A 13,298-nucleotide genomic window follows, 5' to 3' on the forward strand; every position below is an offset into this window, starting at 1 on the left:
TAAAATCGGAAAATAGGGCAATTATGACAATTTTTGCCCAAATGTACGGTTTTTGTGGACATAAAATTGGACTTAGGATATAACCGAACATTTCTTGAAAACTTGAAGGTTTTTATGACATTAGCCCTTTGCCAAAATATGCACTTATTTTAATTTTTTAATACCTACAAAATGTAGGTAAAAATTTGGGAAACAGTTGAAATCAGTCACAATTTTTTTAAAACGTATTTTGCTCGTTTGCAAAGAAGTTTGTTTCACATTTCTAGAAATATGTTTGCATTTGCATTTTTTTCAAGTTGGGTGTTCTTAACTTTTAAGATTTCAACCTTTTTCCACAAAGAAATGACAGAATGTTCTCGGGTTCTTTTTCAACAGAAAAGAAAGGAATTGGCCAAATCCTTTTTGATGATTTCTTTTCCAAAACTTTCCTGCCAATGAAAATACTTGACCAAAAGGAAAATACTTTTATACCCCTAACCTAAACTTGGTTATTCTAGAATATCGTTATCAAATTTTCAATCCTTGAACTCAATAACAAGAAAGAAGAATTAAAACATAATACTCACCTTTTCATTTAACTTTCAACTCAATAACAAAATATATAATGAAAAGGTTGTTTGGTGGCCTCTTAATAGTTCCATTCATAGTCAGCATCTATGAAACAACCATTAAGAGTGTTTAGCTCGTTAAGTTGGACCTTTGAATTAGTCAAAGGCAAGCATTTGAATGATTCAGCTAGAAGGATGAGTCTTTAGTCTTAACAATTCAGATGTGAGAAATTACATCCACATAAAAATACATGCTTCATTAACTTGTACAATAGTTATAATGGTGTTGTACCTTATGTGGATGAATCAAAAACTAAACTTCGTTAGTATAATGTACACACGTGGCACTTAGTTTGTTATTAACAAGTGGGAGTTAGTTACAAGTTCGTTTGTTTTCAGTTAGTAGATTAATAATTTAGCAGTTTTTACTTTTTAGCAAATGTTGATAATAAACACACGTGTTTTTAGCAAATGTTAGTTACAATATACGTTACTTTTTACCCTTAATAGCAATATATTTACATTTCTTTACCCACAAAGTCAACATACTTACATTTTTTACCAATACTAGCAATATATTATAACTCATAATAGTATGTAGCTATTCACCACAAACAAAGATATAAAGTAAACAATAGCATGATTAAAAAATCGATAAATTAACAAAATCCGCAAAAACAACAAACATAATACAAATAAAAGAAAGATAAGTTCATGGTAACCACATTGTATGAAAAGTGAAAACTGACTCCAAATATATAGCTGCACACATGAAGCTTTTATTCAAAAAGTAAACACAGCTCATTGATTTAACAAATGAAATTCATATAAAACATGATAAAAGTACATAAATAAACTAACCTCCATTTCAGAAGATAATGTCCTCATCTTTCTGGGCAACAGTAAGCATGTCATGAGCAGCATTAATGGAGATTCCTTGTTCTAAAGAAAGATGTTCAGCAGCTTGTAACTCCCGAAACTGAGCAGCAGCTTTCATCTTATTTTCAATCTCCCTCTTTTTATAAGCTTGAATCTTTTTCAACCTAAAGAAATCCTCCCTTTCCAATTCATCAAGCTCCCCTTTGATGTAACTTATGGTGTTCTCTAATCTTGGTTTGACCACACTCTCAAGAGCATTGACCCTACGGTTTGTAGTTTTGATTGCTTCATCGAGTGTCAAGAAAGATGTTTGAAGGGATGCAAGTTCAACAAGAACCTCAATTGCTTTCACATATGCAGTTTTACATACTTGAACTTGTTGCCCACCTCTTGCTAAACCAGTTAAGTCGTTTTTTGTTTCTGATTCAGTGAAGTAGTCGAATTTAGGAAGCTTTACACCTGCAATGTTCTCTGTGCGTGATTTGACTCTGAGAGTTGCGGTTTTGACATTTTCAATAACAGTGAATTTGATGTTTTCTCCTGCAACGTATTTGGCTTCAGTTAAAGCAAAGGAGGAAGCTTTCATTACAGTTCCCATTGATTCTTTTGTTGTGACGATTTTTTTAAGGATAGCTCGAAATTGAACTGTTAGAGCATCGCTTTTCTTCTTGAGAAGAGCGTGGCCTCTGGTTGCACCTACAAGACGAGCTTTGACAACTCCAAGCACAGTGACAGTTGGGACGACATTCAAACGCTGGGTCTGGCCAGACATCTTGTTGAATATGTAAACCTGTTAATAGGAAGAACAATCAAAAGGGGGTATACCTATTTGTGTTTGACTAGGAATTGAAGTTCGTTTAGATGAGATTCGAAGCTCGGATTGCTCCGATGGAGTTCAAGTTCAGTATACTGGATTGAATTTATGTGAACGATGATCACAATTACTAAGATCTACTCCACGGATTTGTGCGGTTTTCAGAAGTTGTGTCAAATAAGTGCAGTTAGGGCTAGATAAAGTGAACTTCAAATCTAGTTACTAGATTCCAAGTCTGATAAATTTGGATTAAATCCGGGACGATTGGTCCAGATTCTGATCTCGGAGACTTGGATCAAAAATTGTGAGGCAGTAAGGGTTGAACCATACGACTATACAGCAAATTTAGATCTGTAAAAGCAACGAAGATAGAGAAGAAAGAAGAGTACCTGATAACGATACTGCTAGTGCTTTTTGATGGAAATGGAGAAGAAGGTCATACACAAGACGATGATCGCCAGAGTTCTTCCCTCAATCCCGACGAACCAGGAAAGTAGATCCTCTTTTTAATTTTAGCTTGTGATGATGATTATTGAAATTGTTGGATGGGCCACGCCTCTTTTATAACGCAACATGGCCCTTAACTTTTTTTTTTTTTTCAATTGGGATATTTACAAATATGATGATTATTTAATTTAGTATCAAACAAAAAAACCTAATTGTTTGTAGTTTAGAAAAATGATCCATCACTCCGGTACGGGTTACTAAAGATTCAATATCGGTCTTTTAACAACCCGGTTGAGTGTTTCCTACTTAACAGAACTCCGTGATGTGGTACCCACTATGTTGCAGAAATAGGATTTCAGACTTTCTAGAATTTGATGAAAATGGACTCGGATGATGAATAAATTATGTTTTGCACGTATGTTCTCGATTCCCTTGAACATTTTATTACTTATTCTTGTGTTAAAACTGAAAAAACGATGTCTGGAAAACAAAAACAATGACTGGAATCCGATGAACTTGTTTGGAACAAATGAGGTTTTTCGTATCAAAATACATAGAAACTTATACTAAGTAGTTATCCTTATATAAATTCAATTGAACAATATCAAATTAATATGTGGTCCGAGTGTGTATAACGTACATGTTGGAAAAAAGGGTTTAATGGTTGATACAATCGTCAACCAAAGCAAGTTCATTTCCTCGTATCTGATTTGTAGGAGTTTAAGATGTATTATGATGTTTAGTAGTTTCATATATTTTTTGTAACACCCGTATTTTGGACCGGAAGTTTTACCACTCAACTGAATTTCTATACAAAACAAATTTGAATTAAATTAAATTAGTGGACTTAAAACTTTAAGCATTTAATTTAAAGTAATTAAAAACAATAATAATTAATTAGTTAGATGATAAGTTAGGTCAGAATCTTTAAGATCGGGAATTAAGGAATAACATTTGGGTAAATTCATTTAATTATTATATGCACTTATTTGTGACGAATTTTATCATTTAAGGCTGGATTAAAAGATATAAATCTAGAAATGTATTTAGAAAGTCATATTGAGTTAAATAGAAAATTGAAGATTGGGGGCAATCTTGTCAATTTTAGAAACTTAGGCTTAAGTTGGACTTTAACTTGGCAAACTAAGTTTTCGACTTATATTGTGAAAGATATTAACTTGTTGGGTTAAGTTGGAAGTTGTGGGTTAAAGATATTAGTAGAAAGTCATATTGGAGAAAAAGTAAGGTGAGCAAACATATCGGATTTCCGAAACCAAACTAATACCGATACCGAACCGGACCCAAATATACATTATGCTTCGGGATTCGGTTCCTTCAAATGGTTGTTTTTGGTTTTCGGTTTCATCGATTTTAGATAAAAACTGAATTGGTAAAAGTTTTCAGGTTGGTTATTTCAAGATATTAAAGTAAACAGAGGGTTGGCAAAACTTCCTTCGTGCACTCAATAATCTATATGATGAACGAAAAGATTGAAAACGAAGGATGTGTGGTGAAAAGATTTTGTGGAATGTGTTCAGAATGTTCTGAATGTACGATATGTCCGGAATATCCATAATGTACAATCTCATATTCCGAAATATCCGAAATGTAATACCACTTACAAACTCCGGAACAACTCTAGAATTGAGCATTATTCAGGAGTAAATGATCAGTTTTGAAAAGAAAAAAAAAAGTTAATTTTGTTAATGAGGTCTTCTGTAAAGGTTAGTCTACCAATATATCAAATTATATTGAAATGCTACAAAACCTAGATCTTGCAAGCAAATTTTGAATGCGAATTCATTTTGATAGAATCTTTCGACTCCGATTTGATCTAAATTTTGAATGCGAATTCATTTTGATAGAATCTTTCGACTCTGATTTGATCTTATAAAGTGTAGAACAGTTGTATGTAAGATCTTGAGAATCTTGGCTTGTTTCTCTCGTAAAAGTATATAACCCGACTTAACTTATCGCGTTTTCAACTTCTTTTGCAAACATCTAGGGTATTTCATTTCAACCCCACTTAAGTCGTAAAAAGAATAACAATTAATTTACTTTTTTAATTGCCAAGGAGACACATCAGCCCATAACATCAACTAAAACAACCTCCAGCCAAGTTTCTCATGATGTAAAAGAGAAAAGTTATGTTTCTATTTAAGTAACCAGAATAATAAGTCTCGAGTAAGAGTTAAAAAGAAAGAAAAGATTTACATGCAATTAATTTCCTCTCACTATAAATCAGAAAAAAAGAAGTGGTTTATGATCTAGAATCTAAATATACTTGCTACCAGAAAGAAGCCTATTAGAATGTTACAATTTCACAATGAAAAAAAAAAAGAAGAAGAATCTATACCAACCACGCCTTTCTTGAGGGCAAATACGGCATTATCCATTCCAAACCCTAAAATTTCCACAAAATTAAAACTAACCTCAAGAAGAGTCTTGGGTCATTTTTTTTCACCACTTAATTTATTAATTTATCTTATCATCCCTCTTCTTCTGAATCTGAATCAATGGATAAAAACAATCGTGGTCTAACAGACCGCTTTTGTCTAGGAAACAAAAACGGACTATCCGATCCTTCCCTTTCCCTACTACTCTTTTCAGATCTCCCATCACTCATTCCAAGTAGCAATGAAGCTATACAGCAAAAATAAATTAAAAATCAAATTAGCAAAAAAATAATAATAAATAAATAAATAAAAAAAACCCATCAACTTAATACCAGTATCCGCCAATGAATCCAGCGTACCATCTTTCAATGGTGCTTTCTGTCTTGAATTCAACCCATTCACACCCGGATCCGGTTCACAGCGGACCCCACCACCACCCCCACCGCCACCTAGGCTAAGAGATATCCAGTCATCACTTCGGAAACCGTTTGATGACATGGATTGCTGACGTGTCACCTCGACATGTTCTGTTGTTGCTTCTAACGGTTTTGTAGGAAGAAAAAGCTGAAGTGACGGGTCATCGCCTCCGTAAGCTGCTAACGGGTTATCAACCAACCCATCGTCCGCTCCAAGTGCGGTGGGACCACCCATTGAAGTCTCGCCACCCAATGTAAATCCGCCAAGTGGACCGTTATCAGTGGGGTCCGCATCTGAACCGAATAACTGAAAGCTGGGCCCCACTCCATGATTGTTGTTAGAAGGTACAGACCAAAAGGGCGCTCCAAAATCATCATTGAAAAGACCAAGCGGAAGACTAGAAGGGTCTTCAGGATGCGAATGCAAGGGTAGATTTGGAAAACCAATTTGTGCAGAAGAAGAAAGAAGGTTGTCATTATGAGTAACAACAGTGTCAGCCACAGCCATAGCCTCAGCCTCGTCTTCTGAATCACTCAGAACGATGACATCAGCGTCACCCGGATTTACAAATCCATGAATGTTCAACGAAAGTGAGTCAAGGTCAACCCCGTTAGGGGTAGAATAGTCAAACTGCCCACCACCATCTTGATTGACACTAGTATCATCACCACCACTACCAGTGGCACTACTGCTCATGGGAATAACATTATTATGAGTAGTAGTGGTATTATTACCAATACCATGACCGTTGTTGTTTATGAAGTTTTCAGGCAGTTTGCTGCCCGAAGAAAGTGAATTTAAATTATCGGGTTTTCTGACTTCCCAAAACCCGTTTTTGTTTTTTTTCATTCCGAGTTTTAAGCCCCTAGTGTGACCTTCGGAGCCGGTCAAACCTTCCTGTTTGACCTGTTTTAGAGCTTCTAATTTGGGTTTAGAGTCGACTTCCATGGGGACACCAACACAAAGTGTCCCATCGGGCAGATGCCACTGCCCGAGTTCTCCTAGACTTTTTCGGTCATCTTCTGACTTTGCCCGCCATGAACCGTCTGGTTTCACTTCGATTTCTGTCACGTCCTCCCCACAATTACGCATCTTCATAAAAAAAAAAATAACTTTTAGTTAGTAAATCGTTTAAAAAAATTGTTAGAACTCAAAACAAAGATAACCAAGAATAGATTAAACGATAACTAATTACCTTAGATGTTATAAGCGTAAAATATGGGTCGATAATGACATTCTCCAAAGCGTAATTCTTGAGACAAATTGGGCATTGCCACTAAAGGAAACACAAAGGTTTTAAAAGAAAAAAAATTAATAACTTATTAAAAGAGATAAATATGATTATATATATCAATGAAGAATTGTATAAATGTTCTTGCCTTACGAGACCGTTGATTCATTTCAACAAACACTTCAAGATCAAAACAGCCCATGTGGGCACACGGTTTGAATCTTCCAGCAATTTTCATTCTAGAACCACTCATCTGTAACATAAATATGAAATTCAAATCTTCATGTTAAGAAAAGAAAGAAGCAAAACTATCAATAACAGTTTAGTCCCTGTGGTGTGTCAAAAGTTACGGATTTAGTCCAGATTTTTCATTTTACAATATTCGTCCCAGAAACTAAATGTGTTAAAAGGAAAATGACTATATTTCCCCCATCTTAATCTTAAATTCTAAAATCAAATCAAAACAGTAGTGACCATGATCCAACAGATGGCACATCTCGACTAAAGACATAACTTTTGACATGGTCCACAAGGACTAAAATTGTAATTTACTAATTTAAAACAAAAGAGATGAAAGAAAATGTGGTTTACTTACAGGGCAACGTAGATTAACCGGTATAGAATCAGAAACAACCTCCAGATCGCTGTCACTGTCAGCATTTTCTGTGGGGGCCCCACCGCCAACACAGCGGCGAACACGTGCAAGAGCATCTTCAAACCGCTCACCATCAGACTCTTTAGGAATAAGGTTGAGAATCTATCAGGGGTAAAATCGTCAAAAATAAAAACAATAAACATGGTAGTCATAAACAGCTGAAAATAAGGTTGAGATTTCTATTGGTAAAAAAAAATAAAATGACTTCCTGTCAAGACAACATAAAACATGGTAACCACATGGCAGTATTGAGGTGGGGGTATTTTGGTCAAAAAAAACAATAGCATAGCATTTTTTAAGAAACTAACATCTGGATTTGAAGGAGACTTCCCACCTGTTGAACTGTGCGCCGTTTTATTATCCGGACACCCAAACAGAAGACACGAGAATCACATCCTGTTAATGAAATTTTATTAATTCCATCTCGAGTGCATGGTGTGATCTGACAAAAAAGAAATCTTTATTAATCATGTCTCGAGTGTAGGGTGTGTTTATATAAATAACAAATCCATAAATAAATTTAAATGTGTATTATAAATATATATATATATATATATATATATATATATATATATATATATGGATATATTAAACTTACAATAGGACCATCATCACGACCATTGGCTCCAAGCAATTGAGCACCTGGTCTATTTGTTGCACGCATAGGCACCCCTGAGTCAAATGCAGAGTTTGATTAAAACAAATGGAATTAAAGCTTAAATAGATTGACACAATTTAAATCAGATAAAATGATACCTACCATTGATTTGAAGTTCTGCATATTGTGGCCATTGCATTCTAAAAGAAACCTTGTCATTCAGAAGCATACACCAGGCCTAGATATATAGAATCACCCATATTTCATTAAAAATATATATTTATGTTAATATAACTTCATTAAAAGGGAATTTATATTTTATATTAGTAAACTAACCTGCACATCATACTCTGGTTTCACCAACAAATCCCTATCTACTCTTGTAAGTTGAAAAGTCTTTTCAACACTTTGAACTGGATTTGCACTGAAATACACACCAAAGGTAATAAAGAAAAAACCCAGAGCCATCATTTTTCATTCAAAATAATTCCATTCTAAAATATGTAAACAAAGGATTTCAATTTTCAACATAGAGCCTTTTAAGAAAGGGAAAATTGTGGAGAATAGTATGAGCAATGTACTTTTTTCCTTGCCCATAATAGCAGCATACTTACATTTCTTTATCCCTACTAGCAATGTACTTACATTTTTCTACCAATATGGGAATTCCATTTTATTTGTTACATATTGCAATTTAAGTATATTGCTAGTATGGGTAAATAAATGTATGTCTATTGCTATTATGGATAAAATATAAAAGGCATTGCCTATATTGGTTAAAAGAGTAAAGTACGTTGCTATTTCTTGCAAATTTCCCTTTAAGACACACACACACACAAAAAAAAAAAAAAAAAAAAAAAAAAAAACTCACCCGTCTGTAGGTGGATTTGCAATAATCAGCTGTACAGGAGGTAAAGGATGCGCCACAGAAAGCAAGAACCTGAATTTTGAAAAATTACATCAGTAAGTAACTATTTCTTATTAAATTTTTTTTTAAAAAAATTGCAATAGAATTTTGGGAATAAAAATTATTACTTACGGATCTGCACGACCAAGTCTACAAAGTTCACAATAAAACTTTGGTGGAGGTGCTGGTAAAATACCCTCCAAGGGCTTTTCGGGAATAATAACACAATTAATATGCTGCCACACATGGCATCTTGGATCTTCACACTGAGAATAAAAATTGAATCATAATACATAAACCAATAATGGGAATGAAAAAAGGTAAAATGGCATATAAGAGAAGGAAAAAGAAACCTTTATCATTGAATCAGCTTGCAATGAGCTTCCACAGGGGCAACGAACTTTTTCCATGTTTTGAAGAACATCTTCAATCTCCTCTTTAGGTTTTGTACTATTAGTTGCATCTAAAACTGCTCGACCTTTTGATGCCAAGTCTGTTGCCCCTGAATCCTGCATTTTCCTTGTTACAATAGAAAAGGACACATGTCAGAATACAGTAGATACTAGCAATATAAAGCAGAAAGCAAATAATAGCAATACAAGCTTACACACTGGTTTAAATGGAAGGAAACAAGTTTACATGAAAGGGTAGTAAGATTACAAGAAAGATTAGTAAGATTACAGTAGGGTGTGTAGTCATTTTATGGATAAGTATATCAGCAATAATGAGGTGCATAGGCATAAGTTTTCAGGAAAAATCAATCTAAAGATATGCAAACCTGTAAATGTCATCAACTAATTTAGCAACTTCTTCCTTCCCAACAGCATTTTTCTTGGACCACATTCCTGAAACTAGTCAACATGGCATACAAATGCAAGATTCATTACCCATGTAAATAAGTACACAAAATAGGGGGGAAACAAGTAAATGTAGACTCCAAATCACATTAATTGGCCTCTTTGACATATGAATACATACAGATTAAAAAATATGACTTAGAAACAGTCCTACATGAAAGATCCATAATCTTAAAAAGGGAGTAACTTTTACCTCTTTCATCTGACAGAACAGCTGATATTCGGTCAGTGAGATCCTATAGGAACAAGAAAAAGATAATCAAAAAAAGTGAATGAATAACTGAATAAGAACAATGGCAACACCCCAAATCAGGTAGTCCATAGTCCATACAGATTTAAGATCTATGCAGATAAATTCTTGAACAAACCACAAGCATAGAAAGCAAAAATCAACCTGCTTCTTTCCTTGTTTGGAAAGACCTAGTTGGGTGAGGATGTCCTTCAGTTCTCTTATTCGAAAATGTGCCATTTTTTCCTACAACAAAGAACAGATAAATATAAACACGTTGCAACTAGAACCAATTCAAAGTTTATGGGCATACATGATAATACACCAGTCTTCTTCCCTTTATTATAGAAGTATTTGTGTCTAAACATGTGCAATTTTGTAAGAAAAACACACAAGCAAAGGAGCTAAAAATCATTAGAGCTAATTACAGATAGATAAACAGGTGGAAGTGGATTAAAATGAACGTTTCTTCTTCCAGTGAGTGGTTATACAAGTTATGTTTTTTTCTAACAACCAAAGGTCCAAAAACATCTGTTAGCTGAGAATTGATCAAATAATAGTTCTATCAAAGTAAATCGATGTCCTCAATTCACCACAGAAGATAACATATGCCCTTAATCTTAGTTAACTGAATTGTGGACTTCAATTGTAGAAAGCAGGAGGAAGTATTAACCACATATAACACGCATTCACATTGAATCTTGAACGAGCACAAAAACGCCCTTCAGACTACCCTATATGCACAAATTGAATCAATACCTTGCAACTCGCTACCAAATCCATCTTTAACTGTATACATAAATCGCCCCTGTCGCCCAGCAATTAAATTATTCAGCAGCAACCGAGCCAATAAAAAACTGTCATCTGCTTCCGAAAAATTAACCACTGATCCAATCGAAAACGTTCAAACACAAATCACAATTAATATTTCAACCAACAAACAAATAGATAAATAGAGTTTGACCATATCCAAATATTCAATTGCCTTGAATGCAAATTCACATAGATTAGGGCACTTACACAAATTGGGCAAAATTGAGAGTGATGATTGGCACAATCGGACCTTTTAGGAGTATTTTTAGAAGTCAGGAGCGATACGCCGCCGACGTATATTTCTCTCTCATCGATTATTTATCTTTTTTGACTGAGAAACGGAGCCGGGAAGCAATAATCATCCTTCAATTACGAGAGTTTAAACGGACGTGAAGGATGGTTTACAATCTGATTTAGTTCTTACCAACAAATCCGGGTTTGGATTCTATGCTGCTTACGTGCATTTTAGGATCCTGTGTCCTCTCTTCCTGATCGTGGTATTGCCATATTAGGAAATTTAGCATTATTTGCATTTTTAGTACCTGTTATTTGAGAAATTTCAGATAAACCCCTTTTAATTTTTTAACACTTGGATTTTATGTGTGCATAGATCTTCAAATCATGAATGATTTCACTCATAAAGATGAAACTAAAAAAACTAGAACGATGTTAGGATATGATTTTCTATTAAATTTAAGTTAATAGTTGAGGTCTAAAAGTCTTCTAAAGCATGCTCAATTTACTAGTAAGATCAAGTTTATTCATATAAATTAATTAAATAAGAATATTATCAACCAATACTTATAGTCATTTTGACTTTAGTGTTTTGTGTCCACTCCTCAAGCATTCCAAAAGTCAAAAATCAACTGATAAAATATGTTTATTGGTAAAATATAAGATAAAACTTTGGTGTGATCACTCAATATAATTGATTTAACGAAAAAATAAATTTTTACCATGATAAATTAATAATCAATCTTATAAAAAGAAAAATAACGGTTTGAAAGTATTGAATGCTTAAAATATTAATAAAGTCGTAATTGTTACGAAGTATTTGACATAGTGTATTTTCAAACTTGGCATGCTTCATATGATTGAACTATGAGCTTCGAATTTATATTAGTAGATCTTGTTAAGTGTTAATGTTATCCAGTTAGATTATAAGTCATAACACACTTGATGACTTGAAGATGTCCATTAAAAATATTAAATATTTGTTTATCGAGCATAATATTGAAATTGATTGAAATTATAAATGAACTGTAAAATTATCGTTTACATCAACAAAGAAACTTTTAAACCCTCCCTACCATATGCTTTCTTTCTATATTTCACACCATTTTAGAATTATTATATATGGATGTTGTGTTTTATATAACTTAAAAAACACTAATTAAGTTTTTTTTAACAAGTAATCTAATTAGGTGTAAAACTCGTGTATTACATGGATTGATTAAAAAAGAAATTAAATATTAACGTGTAAACAATAAATATTTTTTAAAATAAAATTTTGAAATAAGAAATAAAGAAATGTATTAATTGCAATTTAATATCATATTTATGACATTTAATACTTTACATATATAAATATATAAATATTATTTGGCTTTTTAATTTTAAATTTTGAAAAACCTAAGAATTGACATGTGAATATTATTTATTTCAAAAATATCACAAAACGACAAGTGTCAAAACTCATGAGAGATTGACATATGGCAAAATGGATCTTCATTTATTATAGTTGATTTATTTATTTCTAATTTCACATATGTACCAGACGGTATTTGAACTTTCAAACGTTAAAGTATAAGTTTTTTGGTATAAGTTATAAGTATAAGTCTTTTGGTATAAGTTATAACAGTTACAACAAGATGATCAATCGTCTTGTATGTAACATTTGGATGTTTATTATACTTTTTTTGTAACTATTGTGTGTATGTGTTTCATCTAATTAAATTTTTGTATACTTTGAATACAAATCTATTTGTGTAGTTTTTATAATCTCAAAGGAGTTACGAAAGTAGCTAACTTGCATCTAAAAAAAATAACTGAGAACAACCTCATTGTCTATTTGTATAGTTTATTGTTTTGGTTCAAGTTATATAATTTGTGGTTATTGTCATCAAAACTCTATCAACTCTAACTTCTTGATTTAAATATTCATTATATTAATTTTTATATCTTTTACCCCATTAAAGTAACAAATGACCTGATGAAAATAGTAAACTCAACGAGCTATTTCGATTAGCAAGTCATATTGCACATTTTAGGTTAGATGACATGTACAAATTAAGCCACATAAAAATACGTTGCGTGCCATTTTGAATTAGCTTCATAAGTAGGGGAAAGGTAAGAGAAGGTTTTTGACCGGCTTTGAACAACCATCATCGTCGACATTCCCTTTTTCTTACTTTGACGCTTTACTTAAGCCCTTTTCTTATCGTAGCCGACCCTTTTTCTAAGACTAAGACCCAACGAAATGTGACTGGATCTAGAAGAAGTTGTAG

General features: G+C 33.2%; 2 protein-coding genes across 4 annotated transcripts; both read right to left on the minus strand.

The window, feature by feature from the left end:
• Positions 1-1,171: 1,171 nt before the first annotated feature.
• On the minus strand, positions 1,172-2,787 carry LOC145157478 (V-type proton ATPase subunit D-like). Of its 2 annotated transcripts, XM_079076517.1 has the most exons (3): positions 2,631-2,787; positions 1,410-2,217; positions 1,172-1,310 (listed from the first exon to the last, which is right to left on the minus strand). In XM_079076517.1, the coding sequence occupies exon 2, from the start codon at positions 2,197-2,199 to the stop codon at positions 1,417-1,419; it is 783 nt and encodes a 260-aa protein (XP_078932643.1). In that variant the 5' UTR covers positions 2,200-2,217; positions 2,631-2,787; the 3' UTR covers positions 1,172-1,310; positions 1,410-1,416. The 2 variants fall into 2 exon arrangements, with proteins under 2 accessions (XP_078932643.1, XP_078932638.1); XM_079076512.1 differs by having other exon boundaries at positions 1,172-2,217.
• A 2,033-nt stretch (positions 2,788-4,820) lies between these two features.
• Positions 4,821-11,220, minus strand: LOC145157490 (E3 SUMO-protein ligase SIZ1-like). Of its 2 annotated transcripts, none has more exons than XM_079076530.1 (17): positions 10,999-11,220; positions 10,738-10,863; positions 10,144-10,224; positions 9,943-9,985; positions 9,671-9,737; positions 9,246-9,411; positions 9,025-9,158; positions 8,857-8,925; positions 8,322-8,409; positions 8,148-8,223; positions 7,986-8,059; positions 7,722-7,829; positions 7,328-7,489; positions 6,881-6,985; positions 6,697-6,777; positions 5,417-6,593; positions 4,821-5,331 (listed from the first exon to the last, which is right to left on the minus strand). In XM_079076530.1, exons 2-17 carry the CDS (start codon positions 10,759-10,761, stop codon positions 5,177-5,179), a joined length of 2,610 nt encoding a protein of 869 aa, XP_078932656.1. In that variant the 5' UTR covers positions 10,762-10,863; positions 10,999-11,220; the 3' UTR covers positions 4,821-5,176. The 2 variants fall into 2 exon arrangements, with proteins under 2 accessions (XP_078932656.1, XP_078932651.1); XM_079076525.1 differs by having other exon boundaries at positions 9,671-9,743; positions 10,999-11,219.
• Between the last annotated feature and the right edge of the window lie 2,078 nt (positions 11,221-13,298).

This window comes from Lactuca virosa, chromosome 1 (assembly GCF_052849685.1).
Source record: "Lactuca virosa cultivar CGN04683 chromosome 1, Lactuca_virosa_CGN04683_v6, whole genome shotgun sequence".
NCBI classification, from domain to species: Eukaryota; Viridiplantae; Streptophyta; class Magnoliopsida; order Asterales; family Asteraceae; genus Lactuca; species Lactuca virosa.

Coding starts and splice junctions, on each gene's coding strand:
- LOC145157478 (XM_079076517.1), bottom strand. CDS start 2,199: ATGTCTGGCCAGACCCAGCGTTTGAATGTCGTCCCAACTGTCACTGTG.
- LOC145157490 (XM_079076525.1), bottom strand. CDS start 10,761: ATGGATTTGGTAGCGAGTTGCAAG. Junction 9,744..9,942: donor TGTTCTGTCAGATGAAAGAG/GTAAAAGTTACT, acceptor CATGTTGACTAG/TTTCAGGAATGTGGTCCAAG. Junction 5,332..5,416: donor GGATTCATTGGCGGATACTG/GTATTAAGTTGA, acceptor TTTGCTGTATAG/CTTCATTGCTACTTGGAATG.